Source organism: Elaeis guineensis, chromosome 7 (assembly GCF_000442705.2).
Source record: "Elaeis guineensis isolate ETL-2024a chromosome 7, EG11, whole genome shotgun sequence".
Lineage (NCBI taxonomy): Eukaryota > Viridiplantae > Streptophyta > Magnoliopsida > Arecales > Arecaceae > Elaeis > Elaeis guineensis.
The window spans coordinates 96,877,328-96,895,798 of NC_025999.2; the positions used below are offsets into that span (position 1 = coordinate 96,877,328).

General features: G+C 42.8%; 2 protein-coding genes across 2 annotated transcripts; both read left to right on the top strand.

Moving 5' to 3' along the window:
- The first annotated feature begins 3,467 nt into the window (after positions 1–3,467).
- On the top strand, positions 3,468–8,248 carry LOC105048235 (probable inactive receptor kinase At4g23740). Its single transcript, XM_029265504.2, is given in 4 exon segments — positions 3,468–4,520; positions 4,523–4,909; positions 4,912–5,208; positions 7,244–8,248. Coding segments are annotated over 4 exon segments (1,914 nt in total). The 5' UTR covers positions 3,468–3,943; the 3' UTR covers positions 7,897–8,248.
- Positions 8,249–15,200: 6,952 nt separating this feature from the next.
- On the top strand, positions 15,201–18,252 carry LOC105048233 (uncharacterized). Its single transcript, XM_010927482.4, has 2 exons — positions 15,201–16,566; positions 17,910–18,252. Exons 1-2 carry the CDS (start codon positions 15,764–15,766, stop codon positions 17,923–17,925), a joined length of 819 nt encoding a protein of 272 aa, XP_010925784.1. The 5' UTR covers positions 15,201–15,763; the 3' UTR covers positions 17,926–18,252.
- The last annotated feature ends 219 nt before the right edge of the window (positions 18,253–18,471 follow it).

Consider the following 18,471-nt stretch of genomic DNA (forward strand, 5'->3'; position numbering starts at 1 on the left):
AAAACCTAAGTAGCCTCAATTGTTAGCTAGAGGGTCGGGTATGCCCTTAACTTTGGGGACATTCTCCTATATTCTAGACTCAAGTTAACCTCTTGGATTGAAGGTCCGATCTAGTTACTTAAATCATCCTATATATCAAATCATTTGGGAGCCACATAGCCCACTAGTTATGAGAAGCTCAAATGCCATCGAAGAACTGTACCCACTGGAAGTGCACCTTTACTCACACCTTGTTTTCATGTTTGCCTATGCCGGCAATAAACCAACTTCTATAGAGATTCTCCATCTAGCTTCACGTAATCACCTCCACCATTTTAGGTTTAATTTCCTTTTTCTCCTTACATACTTGTTACACTTACATACAATTAAGCAATTACTTTTCTTGTCCTTCACGGTCTTCTGACCTTTTTAAGATAATCTTATACTTGGAAGCCCTTATCTAGCTTTGGGTGAGCCTTCGCTATCCTCTGACATCCTAATTTTTGGAGAAAAACCCTCTTGTTTCAATGGTAGGAATCCGGTGATGTATTTAGCTAAATCTTGACTTTTCCCTGCGAATTAATACAGTAATCATGGTCCATTCATACACCTCTTTATTCATGCATGCTTTTGTCCCTACATTCTTTTCTCCCTTATATACCACCCTTTATATGTCCTTTATTTTACCCTTTGAGGTGAGTTAATGTTGTCTTCATTATTCCACACCCATCCTTTATTCCAGAGAATTCAATCTCACTTATGTGCCTACCTTTATTTTGATATTTTTTCTCCTGACTAATTTTCAGAGATGTGGTTAATTAAAACCATCACGTACCCTCTGTCCACCCATGCCCCATCCCCCTCATCCATGCACTTCAGAGCATGATCTTTTGTGAGTAAATATGATGAAAAATTGATCAATATTTTTATTGACTAATTTATTCATATTCTCATATTTTTCAAAATAGATAAGTTACTTTTTAATGGATAGCATTTATCCATCAAATGATGAAAAATTTATCTACCTAATGGGTGGCTAAATCATTTTTCTATCAATTGAAAAAATGATCTTTTTTTCATTCCTAATATACCCTTAGTTTTATAATAATTATATTATATTATATTATATATAATAATATTATATAATAAAAGGTATTATGAGAAATATAAATAAATCTTAGTAACTTATGCAGAAAATTAGTAATGCAAAAAAATATAGGTAACAGATTTTCAAGTTATTTTTTAATTTATAAAAAAATATGTATAAATGTACATGTTGTCTTGAAAATATTTATCCGAAAAAAATATAAATTTTCAAATAAAATTTTTATCTTCAAATGAATAGGCCCTCATAATTTTTTTTTAGGGCTATGTTTTTAATGATAGGTCACATGTTTAGGAAACAAAAGTAATCCACTCCTCTGCATAAACACCGGGATCTCCCAATGCAGGATATATTTTTTTCATGGACAAGATGGGCCGTAACAGTAATCAAAACACCATTTTGATATATCAGGATAGATGGCTGGCTCAGTCCACTATCAACATGGCATCTGGAACAACAATACAATTCGCTGCAATCTCTGGGAGCAACACTAGCTTTAGCTTTCCCTGTTCCAACCAATCTATTATAAACTAAAATTGGGTGCATGCCAAGCACATCATTAAGAAAAGAAGAGAGAGAAAGATAGTGTTAGCCAGGAGATGTATGGTAAATAAAAAGGAAAAATTACCTAACGTATAGATTTTCTTTTTAACCGATGATATTAAAACTCTAAAGTCCACGTTCGAAAGGACACTTTAGCTCTAAAATATCCCCAACTAATCTAATTATCTCATTGATCAGTAGAAAAATTAGTTACTATTAATCTACAGTCATAAACCATCATTGGTAACTAACCCACCCTTGTCAAACCGTGACATGGTAAATGACGTTAAAAAACGGATAAAATTACCTTTTTTTTTATTAAATACGGACCTTTTGCCCAGCTACTTTAGTCGTTCGATCCCGTCGTCGTTTCGAAAAGCTCACCGCCCGGACCGTCCAACCAATGAGACCCCAAACAGGCGAAGCCACCGCGCATAAAACCAAATAGACCGATCGCGTCCGTCACGTCTTTTACTGTCACCCTCGTGAATCGTTTTCTTTGTCTTGCCGATAGGACCGATCCGATGGCTAGAAATTACAGTCCCCATCACTTGTGGTGCTAATGGTCCCTTTCTGGACGTTCCTAACAAAGGCTTTGTTCCTTCCAACTCGTGCGACGTGTGACGCATCAAACAAGCTGGAGAAATTAAGGCCGACCGTCTGATGATGCCACCTGTTTGGTTCGATGCCTTCATTTTTTTTAATTTATTCAACAAATTTCTTATGAGGTCATCGAACAAACCCCGACCATAGGATGGAATTACTGGGCAGGGTAGAGCGGTGACAGCGGAAGAGACAAGGGCCCCCCACCCTTGCGCCCCGGATCACGTCACCTCCCAGGGAACAAAACAAAATTAACCCAACCATATCAACGGTTTCAGGGGCTTTCCATCTCTGTGAGCCCCGCTGCCAGCTCGACAGCGTTTGATCGCCATCCGCCACCTTGGGTTTCCAGGCTGGCAACATCAAGGCCGTGCATCTTGTCTGGTCCACTGGACAAAATAGTCGTGCGGATGGTACGAACCCAGGATTTAGCGTTAGGTGGCGGTTACTGTGGACGTTGGTGATCAGATTCGGATGGACGGAACGTTAAGGAGATGGTGTTGTAAGAGGAAATATCGGGATTCTTCTCTCCCTTCCAAGGGTATTCATGGTTCCATTCTGTCTCAGATAACAACCACTACTTGCTATAGCGCACCAAACCTAGCGTGCAGCAAAGTGCGCAAATTGGCTGGTCGAGCGTCCCCATGTCACTGTAAAGAGTTGATATGTGAGATAAATCGTACTATGTACAAGTCAAGCTTTTAAAGTTGCGCAAAGGTTGTTGACCAATTCTACTTTCTTCACAAGATTTAAAAATCAAAAGCTGAGCCGCCTTTCCACGTCAGCAATCCGCGGTAGCTTGAAATGAGCCCGCGAGGAGAACGGTGTCCGTAATTCTTCTGGAGAAGTAGAAAGAAAAATATTAAAACACAGTTTATCACGACATAAAATCTCAATAAACATTATTTATAAAAAAATTAATTTAATTACAGCACACATTGCGTTACGTAACCTCAATTAAATCCTGAGTCCCGCTCTCCGAACCTTACCTCCGTCGTTTTACCGCCAATTTTGGCCCCGAGAAACAATAAAGCTATCGCCAAACTCGAAGAACCCTAGGGATCTCTGCCTTTCCTCCCTGTCAAGTCCTCCATTTTTCGCCACCTCGAGCTCCAACTCTACCTCAGATATGGTGGCGGATTCAAAGCGGTTCCACTCTCCTCGAACGCAGGGTTTCTTCTCCTCTTATCCCTCCGTATTTCTCTCCCCTCTCACATGGTGACGCTCGTCCATTTTAATTTGCCTTTGTTTCGTTTTTTTTTTTTTTTTTCTAATTTTAATTCGCCATTAGCGCTTCCTCTCCCTCAGTGTCAACGGTTCCCCGAATAAATGATTGCATTCATTGCCCCTAGCTTTCGTCGGATGGCCGTTCCCCAAAGCAAGCTTGGTTAAAGTGCTCTTTACTTGCGTCGCAGGGACCCCTCTTCTCACCCTTCGACTAACAAAGAAGAATTCTCCTTCCAAGGCTCCGGTACTGCATCCCCGGTTTGATCTCCACCGGACTGTGAGAGCTACATCCTTTTTGTACTCTGGTTGGAGGACAGCAGCCAATCTTGCAGTGAAAGGAAAGAGAAAAAAATTCAAAATTTTGAATCCCTCTCTACCAGCGCGGAGGCGCTGCAGTTAAAGCAGCCATTCCAGCTTTTCTTGCAAGGAAAAAAGAAATGTCATAGGCTTGAGAGAGGACTTGCTTGATCTGAAGTCTAGATAGGAATGGAGGAGGCTAAGCTGGTAGTTTCGGCGACAGCGATTCTGTTGGTCTGCTTGGCGGCGATTGTTTCGCGAGGAGCCGCTGAGCCGGTGGAGGACAAGCAGACTCTGCTGGATTTCATCGCGCGGCTTCCTCCCCGGCGCGTCCTCAACTGGAGCCCCTTCACATCGGTCTGCGACACCTGGCGGGGCGTCGCGTGCAGCGGCGACCGCGCCCGCGTGGTGGCCGTCCGATTGCCTGGGGTCGGCTTCAACGGCCGCATCCCCTCCGACACCCTTGGCCGCCTTACGGCGCTCCAGATCCTGAGCCTCCGCTCCAACGGCCTCTTCGGCCCCATCCCCGCCGACTTCGCCAACCTCACCGCCCTCACCGGCCTCCACCTCCAGCTCAACAGCTTCTCCGGTCCCCTGCCGTCCGATCTCTCCGGCTGGAAGAATCTAACGGTCCTCGATCTCTCCTTCAACGCCTTCAACGGCTCCATCCCGACGTCCCTCTCCAACCTCACCCATCTCACCGCCTTGAACCTCTCCAACAACTCCTTCTCCGGCGAGATCCCCGATCTCCAACTCCCGAGTCTCCAGCTCTTGAATGTTCCAACAACCACCTCAATGGCAGCATCCCTAAATCTCTACAGAAATTCCCAAATTCCTCTTTCTCCGGCAACCATCTCTCCCCGATTTCTCTCTCGACCCCGCCGCCGTTGCCCCTTTCCTCCCCTTCTCCTTCCCCTTCGCCTTCGCCGCCGCTTCCGGGAACGGGAGCTTTCCGCAGGCTCAGCGAGTCGGTGATTCTTGCAATTATCATCGGCGGCTGTGCTGTAATTTTTGCGGTGATGGCGTTGTTTCTTTTCCTCTGTTGCTCGAACAGGGACGCCGATGGCGTGGTCGCCGGGAAGGGATCCAAAGGGGATCGGTCGCCGGAGAAGGCCATGGCCGGAAACCAGGACGAGATGAACCGGTTGGTGTTCTTCGAGGGTGCACGTTTGCTTTCGACTTGGAGGATCTGCTGAGGGCTTCGGCGGAGGTGTTGGGGAAGGGGACGTTCGGGACGGCGTACAAGGCGGTGTTGGAGGACGCGACGATGGTGGTGGTGAAGAGGCTGAAGGAGGTCGGGTTCGGGAAGAAGGAGTTCGAGCAGCAGATGGAGGTGGTCGGGAGCATCAAGCACGAGAACGTGGTGGAGCTGCGGGCGTATTACTATTCCAAGGATGAGAAGCTCATCGTGTATGACTACTTCGCCCACGGCAGTGTGGCTGCTTGGTTACATGGTATGGTTCTTTGCACTTTGTTATTATTATTGCCTTCTTTTAGAATGATAATGTGATGGAGAAAAATATTATGTAATGGGCTGACCGATTCTATTCTCAATCCTTCTGATAGTTATTCGATATGGTGATTTTTTTCCGCATGATTAATTTCTTTGATTAAGATTCCGATTATATTGTCATGTTGTGTGTTGTAATGTCGACCACTCAATTATGTTGGATTTGACTGAATTTGTTTTTCAGTTTGCAAGTTAAAATTATGTCTTTTTTTTTTTTGTCCCCTTATTTTTATGGCTTCTTTTGATTCAAGACACAGTACCTTTCTTCTCCTCTAAATGCAGGAGAGGATTTATGGTTGACTTAAGCCAAACTTCTCTCCACGGGAGCACTCAACACTGCTGATTGCTTAATATTTATGCTGCTTGTTTCTGCTTTGATTTGGAGGTCATTGCTATAATTTGCTCTTCTTTATGATTTGTATTCAAATTGGATATTAATGCTCAATCTAGCACTATACTTGTGGTGTACTTTTCTACTATTTACTCGAACTTTTGATGTCTGTGGTCGCATGCTTGAGTTGTTACAAATCTCGGGATGCAAAACCAGTAATTTTTTCTGGTTGGTTTTATCAATTTTTTTAATCTTTTTTTATTTTAAACTTATCTCAACATTCTGGTTGAATAATGCTTTGAGGGAATTGTTATAAAAGAGAATTTAAAAGAATATAGTTGTTGGGGCTATCCCTTGTGATATGGTAACTCGTACTTAACATCTACAAGCTAACATAGTAATGCTACCGCTTTTGGTTGATAGAATTAATTCCCCTATTTGATAGTAAGTTGGTGCTAAGATCTGGGGACTGGACTACTTCACACCACAGTGGTTATTTGGGTATGGTGTTTGCGAAAGTTTCTAAATAAAGAGAATCCTTTACCATTCAACTACCTTTAGAGGCATGTCCTCTGGACTAAGTTTGATATGAACTCAAGAATATACATGTCAGTGAACAGATAAAATCCCTAAATTTGCTTGTAGTCATCCCTATGATGCTTTTTGTAGATGATAAAAATGATCTGTCTAGATTTGATTAAAGAAAGAGGATATCTATATGAAATCATGTATATAATCTCTCTCTATGACATAATGTGCATTAGTCCAATTGTTTGGCACCAAACACCCTGATGTGTTATGCTATCTTTTTCGATCATCTCTTAGGCATATTTCCAAGTCAAGGTTCCATATGGGAATGCAGCTCTAGCTCATGGTTGTTGATGTTTCTTAAGGGCCTATCTTGAAAAAAGGGAAATAAGAAAATGCTATCCTAAAGTGAAAAGATTTCAAATGTTTACCTAAAACACCTTTTGATATTTACCTACAACAATTCAACAAGTCTAAGTTTGACTCATACTCTTTATCTTCCACATTACTTGTGCATGATCTATCAAACCGTTAAATAATAATACCTTCAACAACTGATTCTTGTAAATTGGAATGTGGATAAGATCAACAGGAAAATCATCTTCCTATGCCGCAATGGGCAAGCCAAGCTAGCAATGTGGTTTGCAGCATGATAATCTTGTTGATTTTTTTTTAGGGGAATAATTTTGATATGTATATGAAGCCTTGAACCACTTAAGTTGGCCACCATTCTCTTGGCACTGGGGATGATGAGAGTTTCTTAAGAATTTCTGGCACTTCTTGATGCAAACCATAGAACTCAACAGTATGGCACACATGGTTGGAAGCTCATTTACCATGTATCCACTGCATTTCTAAATTTATTGCTTAAAAAGGAAAAAAGCACATTCATGTACTGCTTAGATATTAAATGCATTATAGTCTATCACCGGTTCATTTATCATGCAGCTTCCACGTAATAGACTAGTTAGTTTCTTTGAATTGAGTTAATGGAGAACTTCATGTCTTGACGAACAACTGATGCAAACCAAAAACTAGAAAACATGCATAACATGTAATGTTATATATGCTTTTTGAACAGTCATACTCTACATTGTTCGTTAACTCTCTTGTTCTGCAGGAAAAAGAGGGGAAGACAGGATACCTCTAGATTGGGAAACTAGATTAAAGATAGCCGTTGGAGCTGCAAGAGGAATTGCACACATCCATACTGGGAACAACGGCAAACTTGTTCATGGGAACATTAAATCATCCAATGTCTTCCTCAACAACCGGCAATATGGATGTGTCTCTGACCTTGGGCTGACGTCCTTGATGAACCCAACGATTCCTCCTGTGTCCCGGACTGCAGGATATCGTGCACCTGAGGTGGTTGACCTGCGAAAAGCAACACAAGCTTCAGATGTTTACAGTTTTGGTGTCCTCATGCTTGAACTTCTCACAGGGAAGTCCCCTATCCAAATAAAAGGTGGGGGTGATGAGGTGATCCACCTAGTACGGTGGGTTCATTCCGTGGTCCGTGAGGAGTGGACTGCAGAGGTGTTTGATCTGGAGCTGATGAGATATCCAAATATAGAGGAGGAGATGGTGGAGATGCTTCAGATTGCAATGACCTGTGTGGCTAGGATGCCAGAGCAAAGGCCCCGGATGACAGAGGTAGTGAGGATGATTGAGGATGTCAGAAGGTTCGATACTGGGAACCGGCCTTCATCGGAGGCCTCAACACCGCCAAAGGTACAGGTTGTAGCAGGAACAATGGCCACGCCACAGTAAGGCCCTTGTTAAGCGTGCCGTATCATGCTGATATGTCCTTCCATGCTTGCTGCATGGCTTGATTGGTAGAAACGCATCACCGTGTGTTGTAGCATTTGTTCAAACTTTTCTTTCTTCAATCTTGATGCTTGTTTAGGATTAACTCAATGCCGTGGACGTTGTAGTTTTTAAGGTTCAGGTAAGATGAAGGCATGCCTCGATCAGAGATGGGTCTGGCAGTAAGTCGTATGGCCCTGCAAATGTCTTTTTCTCCTTGGTTACAGAAGTATCAGAATGCTTCCCTCAATGCAAACACTAAACCCTCTAGCTGTACAAAAGGGCTAGTTTGAGAGTGCAAACTGAATTCAAATGACATTGTCTTTGCCTACTTAGTAATCCTTATCATGATCGGTGAAATCTCAGCATGTTACGTTGCTACCCCTCGATGATTTTTTTTTTCTCCCTCCTTTACCAAAGAGCATGGTGTATATTGAAAAGAGCAGGATCGGGAGGTAGAAGGAATGCCCCTTTCCAACCAATCTTTATGCAATGCATAAAAGGGATCCATGATTCAAATTGTGGCCATAACGTAGGCACTAAATTATTAGCTCAAGTATGAACCACAGGCTCCATATTGTTCAAGCATAGGAAGAGGATTGCTTCACAGGAAATAATAGAAGTGCATGTGGGATTGAATGAAACCCAAATTGGGTACATCGCAGTGAATGCAGCTGCTGCTTCACTTGAGTACGGAGATGGGGCCCGTGATGTTTCCGAGGAACACAAGAAACTAAGCACCAAAATTACAGCGAAGAGAGCAAGCACGAGAGATTGGGAACAGTTGAGACAGCTTCTGGAGGCCTAGCATGGCCTCAACCTTGCGGGCAATGCCATTGAAGAGATCACAAGCAAAAGAAATTAAGCCTTGGGCCTAAGGTGTTTTAGAATTGCAAGGGCAAAATATGAGAGACCTGAAATTATGAGTTTCATAAGATGGATCACGTGAATACAAAATATGCATACCTTTTTCAGTTACGGCTTCAGAATTTTCATTCTTTGCCTGTCAGGGCCACCGTTGTCAAGGCAGTGGCTTGATAGCACTGAGAAGATGAGATAGAAGATACTTAGCTTCTTTTGCTCGAGACGATCGGTGCAGTTAGATGGAGCCGAGCGGGCTCAGCCTCTCCCATCGGTGAGCCAGGTCTCGCTCACAGAGAATGCTTTTTTGATCCGTGATGTGTCCATGGAGGAGATTCGTGAGGCCATCTAGGCCATGGTTGAGGACAGGACGCTTGGATCGGATAGTTTTCCCTCCTTCTTTAGGTGATATTGGCTTGTTATCCAAGGTGAGGTCGTGGAGGCTGTCTGCAGCTCTTTGCGACTGGATCATTGATTGATGATTAGAGGAAGATCTTCATTGTGCTGATTTCGAAGAGATAGGATGCTTCTGAGCCTAGTCACTATAGGCTTATCAATTTATATACCACTTTGTATAAGATATGTGCCAAGGTGTTGGTGAGCAAGTTGAAGCCCATACTTCCTTGTTTAATTAGCTCTGAGCAAGGAGCTTTCGTTGGCAGTTGTAGTATCTCCAACAATATTCTGATTGCATAGAAATTCATGCATGATCTGCAGAGAGCCTCTGCTCGTGGTTGTCTTATGGCTATCAAATTAAACATGGAGAAGGCCTACGATTGGATGTACTAGGAGTTCGTCTACCAGGTCTCGGAGAGCTTTCGATTCCATAAGCACTAGATCAGCTGGATCAAAGGATGCGTGCATACTCCTTCCTTCTCTATCTTGATTAATGGCACTCCTACGGACTTCTTTTACTCCTCTGTTGGTCTCCGTCAAGGTTGTCCCCTGTCTCCCTACTTGTTCATTATTATGCTGATGCCTTGTCTCGTGCTTTGCCACTGGTGACCATTAGCTGGTTTATAGACTCTTACATGCCAATTCCTGAAGCCCAACCGATCTCGTACCTATTTTTGCTGATGATTGTCTATTGGTTGGACGTGCATCTATTTAAAATACAGCAACTTTTAGAAGGATTATGGAGGACTACTGCCTTACTTCTGGTCAAAAGGTGAACTTGACTAAATCTATATCTATTTTAGCCCGAAGGCTAGTGTTCATTATAGACAGTCGATCAGGGAGATTGTTGGTATTATAGACCATTAGGGAGTCCTGCGCTACCTCGGGGTTCCTGTCATAGGAAGGCACCTTCGAGGGTCCGAGTGTACTGAGCTGGAAGATTTGATTCACAGACGACTTGAGGGTTGGCAATCCAGAGCACTGTCGATGATGACCAGAGTCACCCTGATTAGATCAGTCCTCAGTGCTATTTCTATGTATCTTCTGTCTTATATCATTATACCAAAGATCACCTTGGTGAGGCTGGAGCAACAATTTAGAAATTTCCTCTGGGGCTCCCACCAGAGAGGGGGTGGGGGGTCAGGTGTTCACCTTGTGGCTTGGGATGTGGTGTGCCTCTCGATCTGTGAAGGAGTTCTGGGTGTGCAGTCTCTACAGGTCCGGCGTGAGACACTGATTGTCCATCATGCTACGAGATTTTTGTTGCAGCTTGATAGCCCATGGAGTATGATGATGCGCGCTAGGTGTGGCAGCTGGAGCCGTGAGGGTGAGATCCACGCTGGTCGGAGCAGCTCCAGCATTTGGAAGGAGATATGTCATCGTGCTCCTGATGTCTTGGCCCAAATGACATAGCTTCTGGGTGACAGTTGATTGACCTCTTGCACCCATGGTTGTCCAAGCTTCCTTTGACCCAGTGGCCGACCTTTTTAGCACTGAGATTGGCGATAGGGCCTGAGTTTCTAACCTCTTTCAGCCATAGGGAGGAGCTGGAACTCACAGTTGATTGCCAAGCTCTTTGGTGATTCGCTAACGGAGAGGATGCTGTCTTAGGCGATTCCCATCATGGCAGGTCTGGACGTCCAGGTTTGACAGTCTTCGTGCACTTCTAAGGCTATTTCCAAGAAGCTCTACGAGATTTATAGAGATGAGCCAAGGAGGACGATGGATGGTGCGTGGATCTGGAGGCTTCGGATTCATCCCAAAGTGTGCCTTTTTCTTTAGAAGATTACTTGGCGTCGGCTACCTACCAGAGCTTTGCTGAGTACCAGAGGGATGGACATTCCGACTACATGCCCTTGCTGTGAGTTAGAGGTTGAAACCTTGGAGCATACACTTTTTCAGTGCCCCAGAGCGCGGGGGTGTGGCAGCTGGCTACCCCCCCTCCCCATTCTGGATACTTTTGTAGAGCAGCCTACCCAGATTTTTTAGAGGACTTGAGGTGGAGCACGAAGTTTGAGGCCACCAGACTTGTTGCCACTAGAGCAGCATATATTGCTTTTCATATCTAGCCTCTCAAAATGCCGGCAAGGAGGATTTTTGAGAGGGCTATGACCTAGGCTATGGAGATCGTGGATGCTGTGCCTTCTGATTTGATCTTCAGGACTCGAGACACTTGGAACTCCCTTCCTTCTCCTAGAGCACATAGGAGAGTCTTCCTCTCGTAGGAGCCCCCACCCCCGTCATTCCTGAAGATCAATTTTGATGGCGGTATGGCTGATAAGAGAGGAGGCGCTAGCTTTGTGATCCGTGGCCCCGACTCTCTGTTCATCGTGGTTGGAGGTGTTCAGCTTGTGAATGCTACGGTGCCCGCTGCAAAGTTGAGGGCGACTTGGGAAGGCATCATCTATACGAGGATGATTCTTGGGGCCGATCAGCTGGTAATGGAGGGGGACACTGACAGTAGTGGCTAGGATGCAGGGGCCTTATGATTGTGCTGCTACTTGTAACCTCTTGGTGGTGATATCCAGTGTCTGATGCTCGGATGTCTCTCCCACGACATTCAGCATATCTATCGTGGGGGGAATAGTGCGGTGGACTGGATGGCCTCGTTTGTTGTTCAGCATTCTGTTTGAGTTGGAGTGATGCCTCTCTTTTGCTAATGTGCTTTCGAGATATTTTTTTTTTTTTGATTTTTAGATTGTACTTATATTAGAGTAGTATGAAGTGACTGTCTTACCAAAAAAAAAAAAAAAGAAGAAGATGCAGACTTTGGAGGAAAAAATATTCAAATGTGGAGAGTGAGGCTTCGTGCTAGGATGGAGATATTTATAAGCGTCAGGGCGGTGCAATCCTCAAATTAATGGCTAATATAATGTTACAGCCACTGTTACTGTTTAATATAAGTAAAGTTGGCAACTAATTGCTGACTTAACTTTCTTAGGTCCCTGATTGATCTATCAATTATCTTACAATCCTGAACTTGTAGACTTGAGGTTTGGTGAAACCACATTTGAAGTCTCTCATTGACTCATTACTTATAGGTCTTCAAATGGCAAGCTTCATATGAAGTCGGTGGGACTTGGTGGAAAACCATTGAAACAAGATCAATTTCAAGTCGCTAACTAAGTCACAACTTATTGACAGATACCTAATTAACAATACTTCGTGCATCTTTCAGCTTCACTTTGCAAGAAGATGAGTTGACTAAATTATTACAAGACCCCTAATTGTATATTAAATTACTTACAATTCCCTATGTTACAAGCCTCATATAAATGTTCTCCAACTTTATGTTGTATGGAAATACATTGAGAAATTACTTTCTTGATCTAACCTTAAATTATTTGTGAGTCCCTCAGTCACAAGTTGTTTATGATTTTACAACTTCTTACATAGAAGAGATGTCCTAGTCAATAACAATTTCACTTATTATGTATTAAGTCAGATATCTTAGGTATGAACTATAGAGAAAACTACAATCTACATTATAGATCCAAGATCCATGTGAATCTACTAAAGCTTACTTGCATGTGTAGAAATACTTATTCGCACGGTATTATCCATGAAAGCATCTTGGTCTCATATATTGATATGTTACCATATAATATTTATCTTAGCTTGTCGGGTTACTGCAAATTACTTTCACCTTTACAAATTTGAATTGAAGCAGACCTACAAATCAAGCAACCATGGTTGATGCTTGATATTGACATCATACTCTAAAATTGCATTCCCGGGGACTATAGCCAACCCACAGATTGTGTAAACCTTAACGCGTCTTCCATGTTCCAACAAATAAATAGTGCAAAAGGAAAATAGCAACCTCCTCTATAACTACTATCATCCAGCAAAAAAATACAAACCTCCATCACAACATCCAGTTCATCAATTTATCTTTTTCTATGAGAAAAGAACAAGCATAGGAACAGAAGAATACAGTTTCCTTGAATAAGACTTGGTACCAGCACCAAAAAAAAAAAACTTAAATGGAATGAGTCAATTTGGTGCAATCCCCCACCCAACGTGACACCAATCCATCAAACACGTCTTTATGCGGGTTACTGTGGTCCATCGTCCACGAGATACCCGAACCACCACCTGTTAACAGCGAGACGCTATTCTCCGGCTACAGAATGAGCGGAACACCGCATCCCAACTTGCGCGTGCGGGGCTGTTATGATTGTCCGGTGACCCACGTATCGGACGGCTAAGATGCAATCTCTGGTCGCCGCTCGGGTGGGAGTCTGGGAGATGAGGGCACCAAGGGAGCCGGGAGAACGTGGAGCGTGTCCCACCCTGTAACGGATAGGATGATAAAAAATTCGGATGAGGTGGTACGGCAGCAGATGGTTTTGAAATAAAATACCTGGTGAATGATGGGAATGTCACGAGATAGAGCCAGCTAGTTTTTGGGTCCAGTGGGTGTTGACAGTGAGCTTAAACTACTCGGAGAAGAATCCACAATTTTTGGGGGGCTTTGATTGGTTGTTATGTCAGCAATGAACATGGTAGAAGCCACTGCAGCATTATTGTACCTATTGAATATAATATTGACCCCAGGGCACCATTCTTACGAGATATATGTACGTATATAGGCTGCTTGATGACAACCGTTCTACGACAGTGTCTCTCAGGAGAATTGTATATCCTGTAATTTTAAATCAATATCATAATATGTATATCCATCATTAAATAGAAAGTCTATGTATAGCTTTATTTTGTTATTTTGCAGCTACAGAGAAGATTAAAATATTCTAATGTTATAATTATCTAAATAGATTTAGTTCCTTTGTGTCATGCAACTATGACTACATTTGATGATGATAAATTTCTAGATGAATCTTCATGAAACCTATGTAGGTGAGAGAAATGAGGTACCGAGTTTGAGAAAAATATAAGGCAACAAGACATGCTATCTAAGACGGTGCTCGGATGAAGTGCATGATTATCCTTTCGGATTGTTGGTTCAAAATTTAAGAGAGCATAATATGTTGTTAAATGGTGAGGTAGGATCAATCATGCATCTTGATGGAGGTCTAAAACATTCTCATATAAGCAATTGCTAAGTCTTTCATAAATATATGATCATTTATATCAATTATACATCTATTTTGAAATTAGACCATCATCAATTATCTACAAGTAAATTATTCATTTCCTGTAATACACATATACCGTTGCTATTTTAGTTGTTCTTCTCCGAGACATCAAAGAGAAGCTTACTGTCATCTAAGTGAACACCCTCTTAGCAAATTAAAAAAATTATCAAAAAAATAATAAATGTAAAGTTTTCTGAAATGATCAGTTTCAACCACTTGCAACTGCACATCAAAAGACAAATAAACTCAAAACTTATGGTACATTAACTGTGATTAATATAGGTGAAAACTCTAATAAATAGGTGGCAACAATTGTAGGTAGGGTATGACCTAACACATTTGCATTTTGTTGGCATGATTCTAGTAAATTTTTCCTATTTCTACCTAATTCATTAGATAAGTTTCTTGCCCACGCAATGGCTGGTGAATCAAATGTGGTAGGTTAGATCAAAAAATGAAAAAGAATCAATAGCAGCGTTCTACAACATTCTAAAAGCAAAAGTCAGGATATTGCATGAAATTAAAACTAATATGAATATAACTTTCAGTGCTTGCTGCGAGACATTGTATGCAGAAAAATGTTGATCCCACTCGGACATTCAATAATAGCCGATTTTGAGATTTGCAGCGCCTCCCAGCCGAAGGTTAAGGTACCGCTCACGAAGTAGATTCCCGTTATTCGGTTAAATTGGATCCCATCATTGGACCGCCAACCGACAAAATACTAGGTCCCCACGTGGGCGTTCCCTCCAATCCGGCCTCGCCACGTCATCCCTCCAACCACGGTGCGCGTGAATGCCGCGATATTAAAGCCCTCCCTTTCCGACATCCGCCGTCCTCCCCCCAGCCTCCCCCTCCCCCCCACCACCCCCTTCTCTCTCTGTACCATACTCCGCGGGAACAAACTGTTATGCCGTCTCCCAGATCTCATCCTAGCGCCCCGTACGTCCGACCCTTATAAATCCCAGTCCGCTGTCCCCGGAATTCCGATGCCCGTGGGACTCCACACCGCCTCCTTCTTCTCCCACTCCCTCATCCCGCTTCTCTTCCACCAAGCCTGAATTTCTTTTTTTTGCATTTCTACTTCTCGTGATTTCCCTGCTGTTGTATCTTTTTCATCGTTTTTTATCATTTTTCTGCAATTTTTTGGTATTCCTTTTATATCTTATATATGATAATATGTATACTATTTTCAGAGGACTCTGAACTATTTTTTCTATATCCAGTTTTCTTTCTCCATTTTTGTTAAAGTAACGAATCATCCTCTTTTTAGGTTTTTGCATGATTGTTGTACATAATTTTTAATTCTATATGTATCATATATTTCAGTAATTGTTTCTTCGGATCTTGTAGTAATTTCACAATAATTTCGACCATTGTATGATTTGTTCTTATATTTATTCATTTTTATAGAATAATAAATAAAATAGTGAAGCGAATCAGATCTGTTTAAATCCTCCGGTCTCTGAGGAAAAATGGTGGACGGGCCGGCGGCGAAACCGGTGCTCCAGAAGCCGCCAGGCTACCGGGCGGAAGGGCCGGCGGCGAAACCAATGCTCCAGAGGCCGCCAGGCTACCGGGACCCCGCGGCGCCGCCGGTAGTGGCCTCGAATCCCCCGAAGCGGCGATCGCAGCTGCCCCCGACCTTCCGGCACGCAGGGAAGGCCCCCTGCCGCCGACGGCGGCGTTTCTCCTGCTGCTGCCTTTGCTGCTGGCTCCTCGCCACCGGCCTCGTCCTTGCCTTTCTCCTCGCCGTCGCCGGCGGCATCGCCTACCTCTGGTTCCAGCCCCGCCTCCCCTCCTTCCGCGTCCAGTCCGTCCAGGCCTCGCGGTTCCGCGTCGCCGCCAGATCCGATGGCTCCTTCTTAGACGCGGCCACCGCCGTCCGGATCCTCGCCTCGAACCCCAACGGCAAGATCGGGCTCGTGTACGGCGGCGGGGAGGGACAGGTGACTGTGGTGGACAACGACGGCGATGTGGAGGTGGGGACGGCGCCGATCGCAGGGTTCGAGCAGGGGAAGAAGAATGCAACGGTGGTCCGGTTCTCGGCAAACGCGCAGGGGGTGATGGTGGACGACGCGGTGGGGTCCCGGCTGGAGTCCCGGTTCAGGAGCAAGGAGATCCGGTTCGGTGTGGAGGTCCGGACGAGGCTAGGGTTCCGGGTGGTCGGTACGGCTACCGGGAAGGTGCCAATCCGGGTTCTGTGCAGCGCGGTGAGTTTAAAACAAGTTGAGCGAGGCCAGACACTTCCTAAGTGCCGCATCAACCTGTTCAGATGGTGAGTTCTTCTGCTTTATTTATTTTTTAATCAAAGTTTTAGTGTTTTCCTTTACTATTTCATTAGTTGAATTTCTTTAGTTACACAATTGGCCATGTTGGTTTACCATGGTTCTAATTTTTTTAATTAATATTTTTGAAATTTTATTATTACCTGTCCATTTTGCATGTAAATTAAAATTGTTTGCAATACTAGTACCAACATACACTCTCTTTGGCCACATACTACATGGGGTGTTAACAATAGATGAATAGCTTCTTTATCACTAAAGTAGAATAAATAAATAAAAAAAAAAAAAACTGATAACAAATCAAGATAACGGACCCTTTCTACTTCAAGTGATCATGCTATGTTAATCATTGTTTCTAAAATAACTTGTGGTCCACCATTAGACACCCTTTCTAGCATTTTTCTTCTTAGTCTTATCCTGTTTCATCATCGTTATTCGCTCCTAAAAGGAGTGCAGGACATAAGGAGTCCACATCAAGACACCAGTATTGGTGGAAATGATGAAGAACATTTATTTTAATAGATATCCATGGACCCTAAAGATAACTATCTTTTAATATGTATATGAAATGGATAAGCTTCTACTGACCATACGCAGACTTTTCGATGTATTTGTCTTGTTCAAAGTATCTCGAGAGGGGATGTGATATACCTCATCCGTATCGAGCCCCTGTTTGAAATGTTATGGCTTGGTGGATAGCTTGGTAGGCCCCATCATTTACAACTGTTGTTTCTTAGAATACACAAGTGATGGGCGATCTTGCGTAAGTATCAGAATAGCATATACCCTTTTTGGTGGGATGGGGGTTTGTGGTGTTGAATTAATGGCATTAAGACATCATACCAACGTTTTCTGCTTATCATGTCCTTTCCTGAAATTGCTGTTTTCTTCTTAATGTGCGTCTTATCCATGGTAACACCTTTCAGTTATTCCACGGGATCCTACCAACTGAAAATTGTTCCTTAATCTATCAAACAGTACATTCTACTGATGAACTATCCGCAACACGTTAAGGAACAGTAACAGGTTACACATTAATGGCATAGTCTATTTTTGTTGCTGGGGTGGCGCTAAGGTTTTTAGTTCTTACCTTCATCATGCATTAAATTTTTCTAAATATATAAATTAATGATATATTATTTATTTTTTTTAAATTTTTATTAAGTTTAATCGCTTGATTATTTTAAAACTTTCAGTGATTTTGTCCACATTTTTCTGCATCAGTAATGTTTCTCGTAGCTGAATTTTTCTCCAATACTAAACTTGTAACCTCATAAATTTTATCATTATCTGCCTTGAGATGTGATTGTTCTAATGTGTCGGTAAATTTCAGGATTAATCTACATTGATCGGCGAAGGAAGGACTCCAAATGAAATGTTTGTAAGTGCTGGGCTTTGGTGTTGTACAGAGGATATGTATTTCCATTGCCACATATGTTATTGGATGCCGGAAACCTTGGAAGTGGGAAGAAGAGACGGACCTCCGCGTGGTTTCAATTTGGAGTATTCACAGCCAAACTCGTATCCAAAATAATTTATTATCTGTGAGAAGCCTATTAGGAGCTTGTGTTTAAACCTTGATGAATGCCATTTTTTTTTTCTTGTATAAGACACTGTATTATTTTTAGAAAAACTGTAGTCTAAATAAGGATCTGGTTGGATTTATTCTCGAAGAACCCTCTAAACATGGTTAATAAAAATTTTGCACGCCAGACAGTATTGCATGATGCTCCATTTATTTATTTGGCCCAACTTAATGATGGGTCAGTTTTGCATTACAAGTGGTTGGTTGGCTCTTGTTTGGATTTTGAGCCAAAGATCTGTTTCAATTATTTGCTAAAGCATTAAAGATAAAAACTCAGGGGGTTAGACCCGCATGCCTTGGGCTTGGAGTA

Bases quoted from the DNA above. Each gene is read 5' to 3' on its own strand.
- LOC105048233 (XM_010927482.4), top strand. From the start codon at position 15,764: ATGGTGGACGGGCCGGCGGCGAAACCGGTGCTCCAGAAGCCGCCAGGC.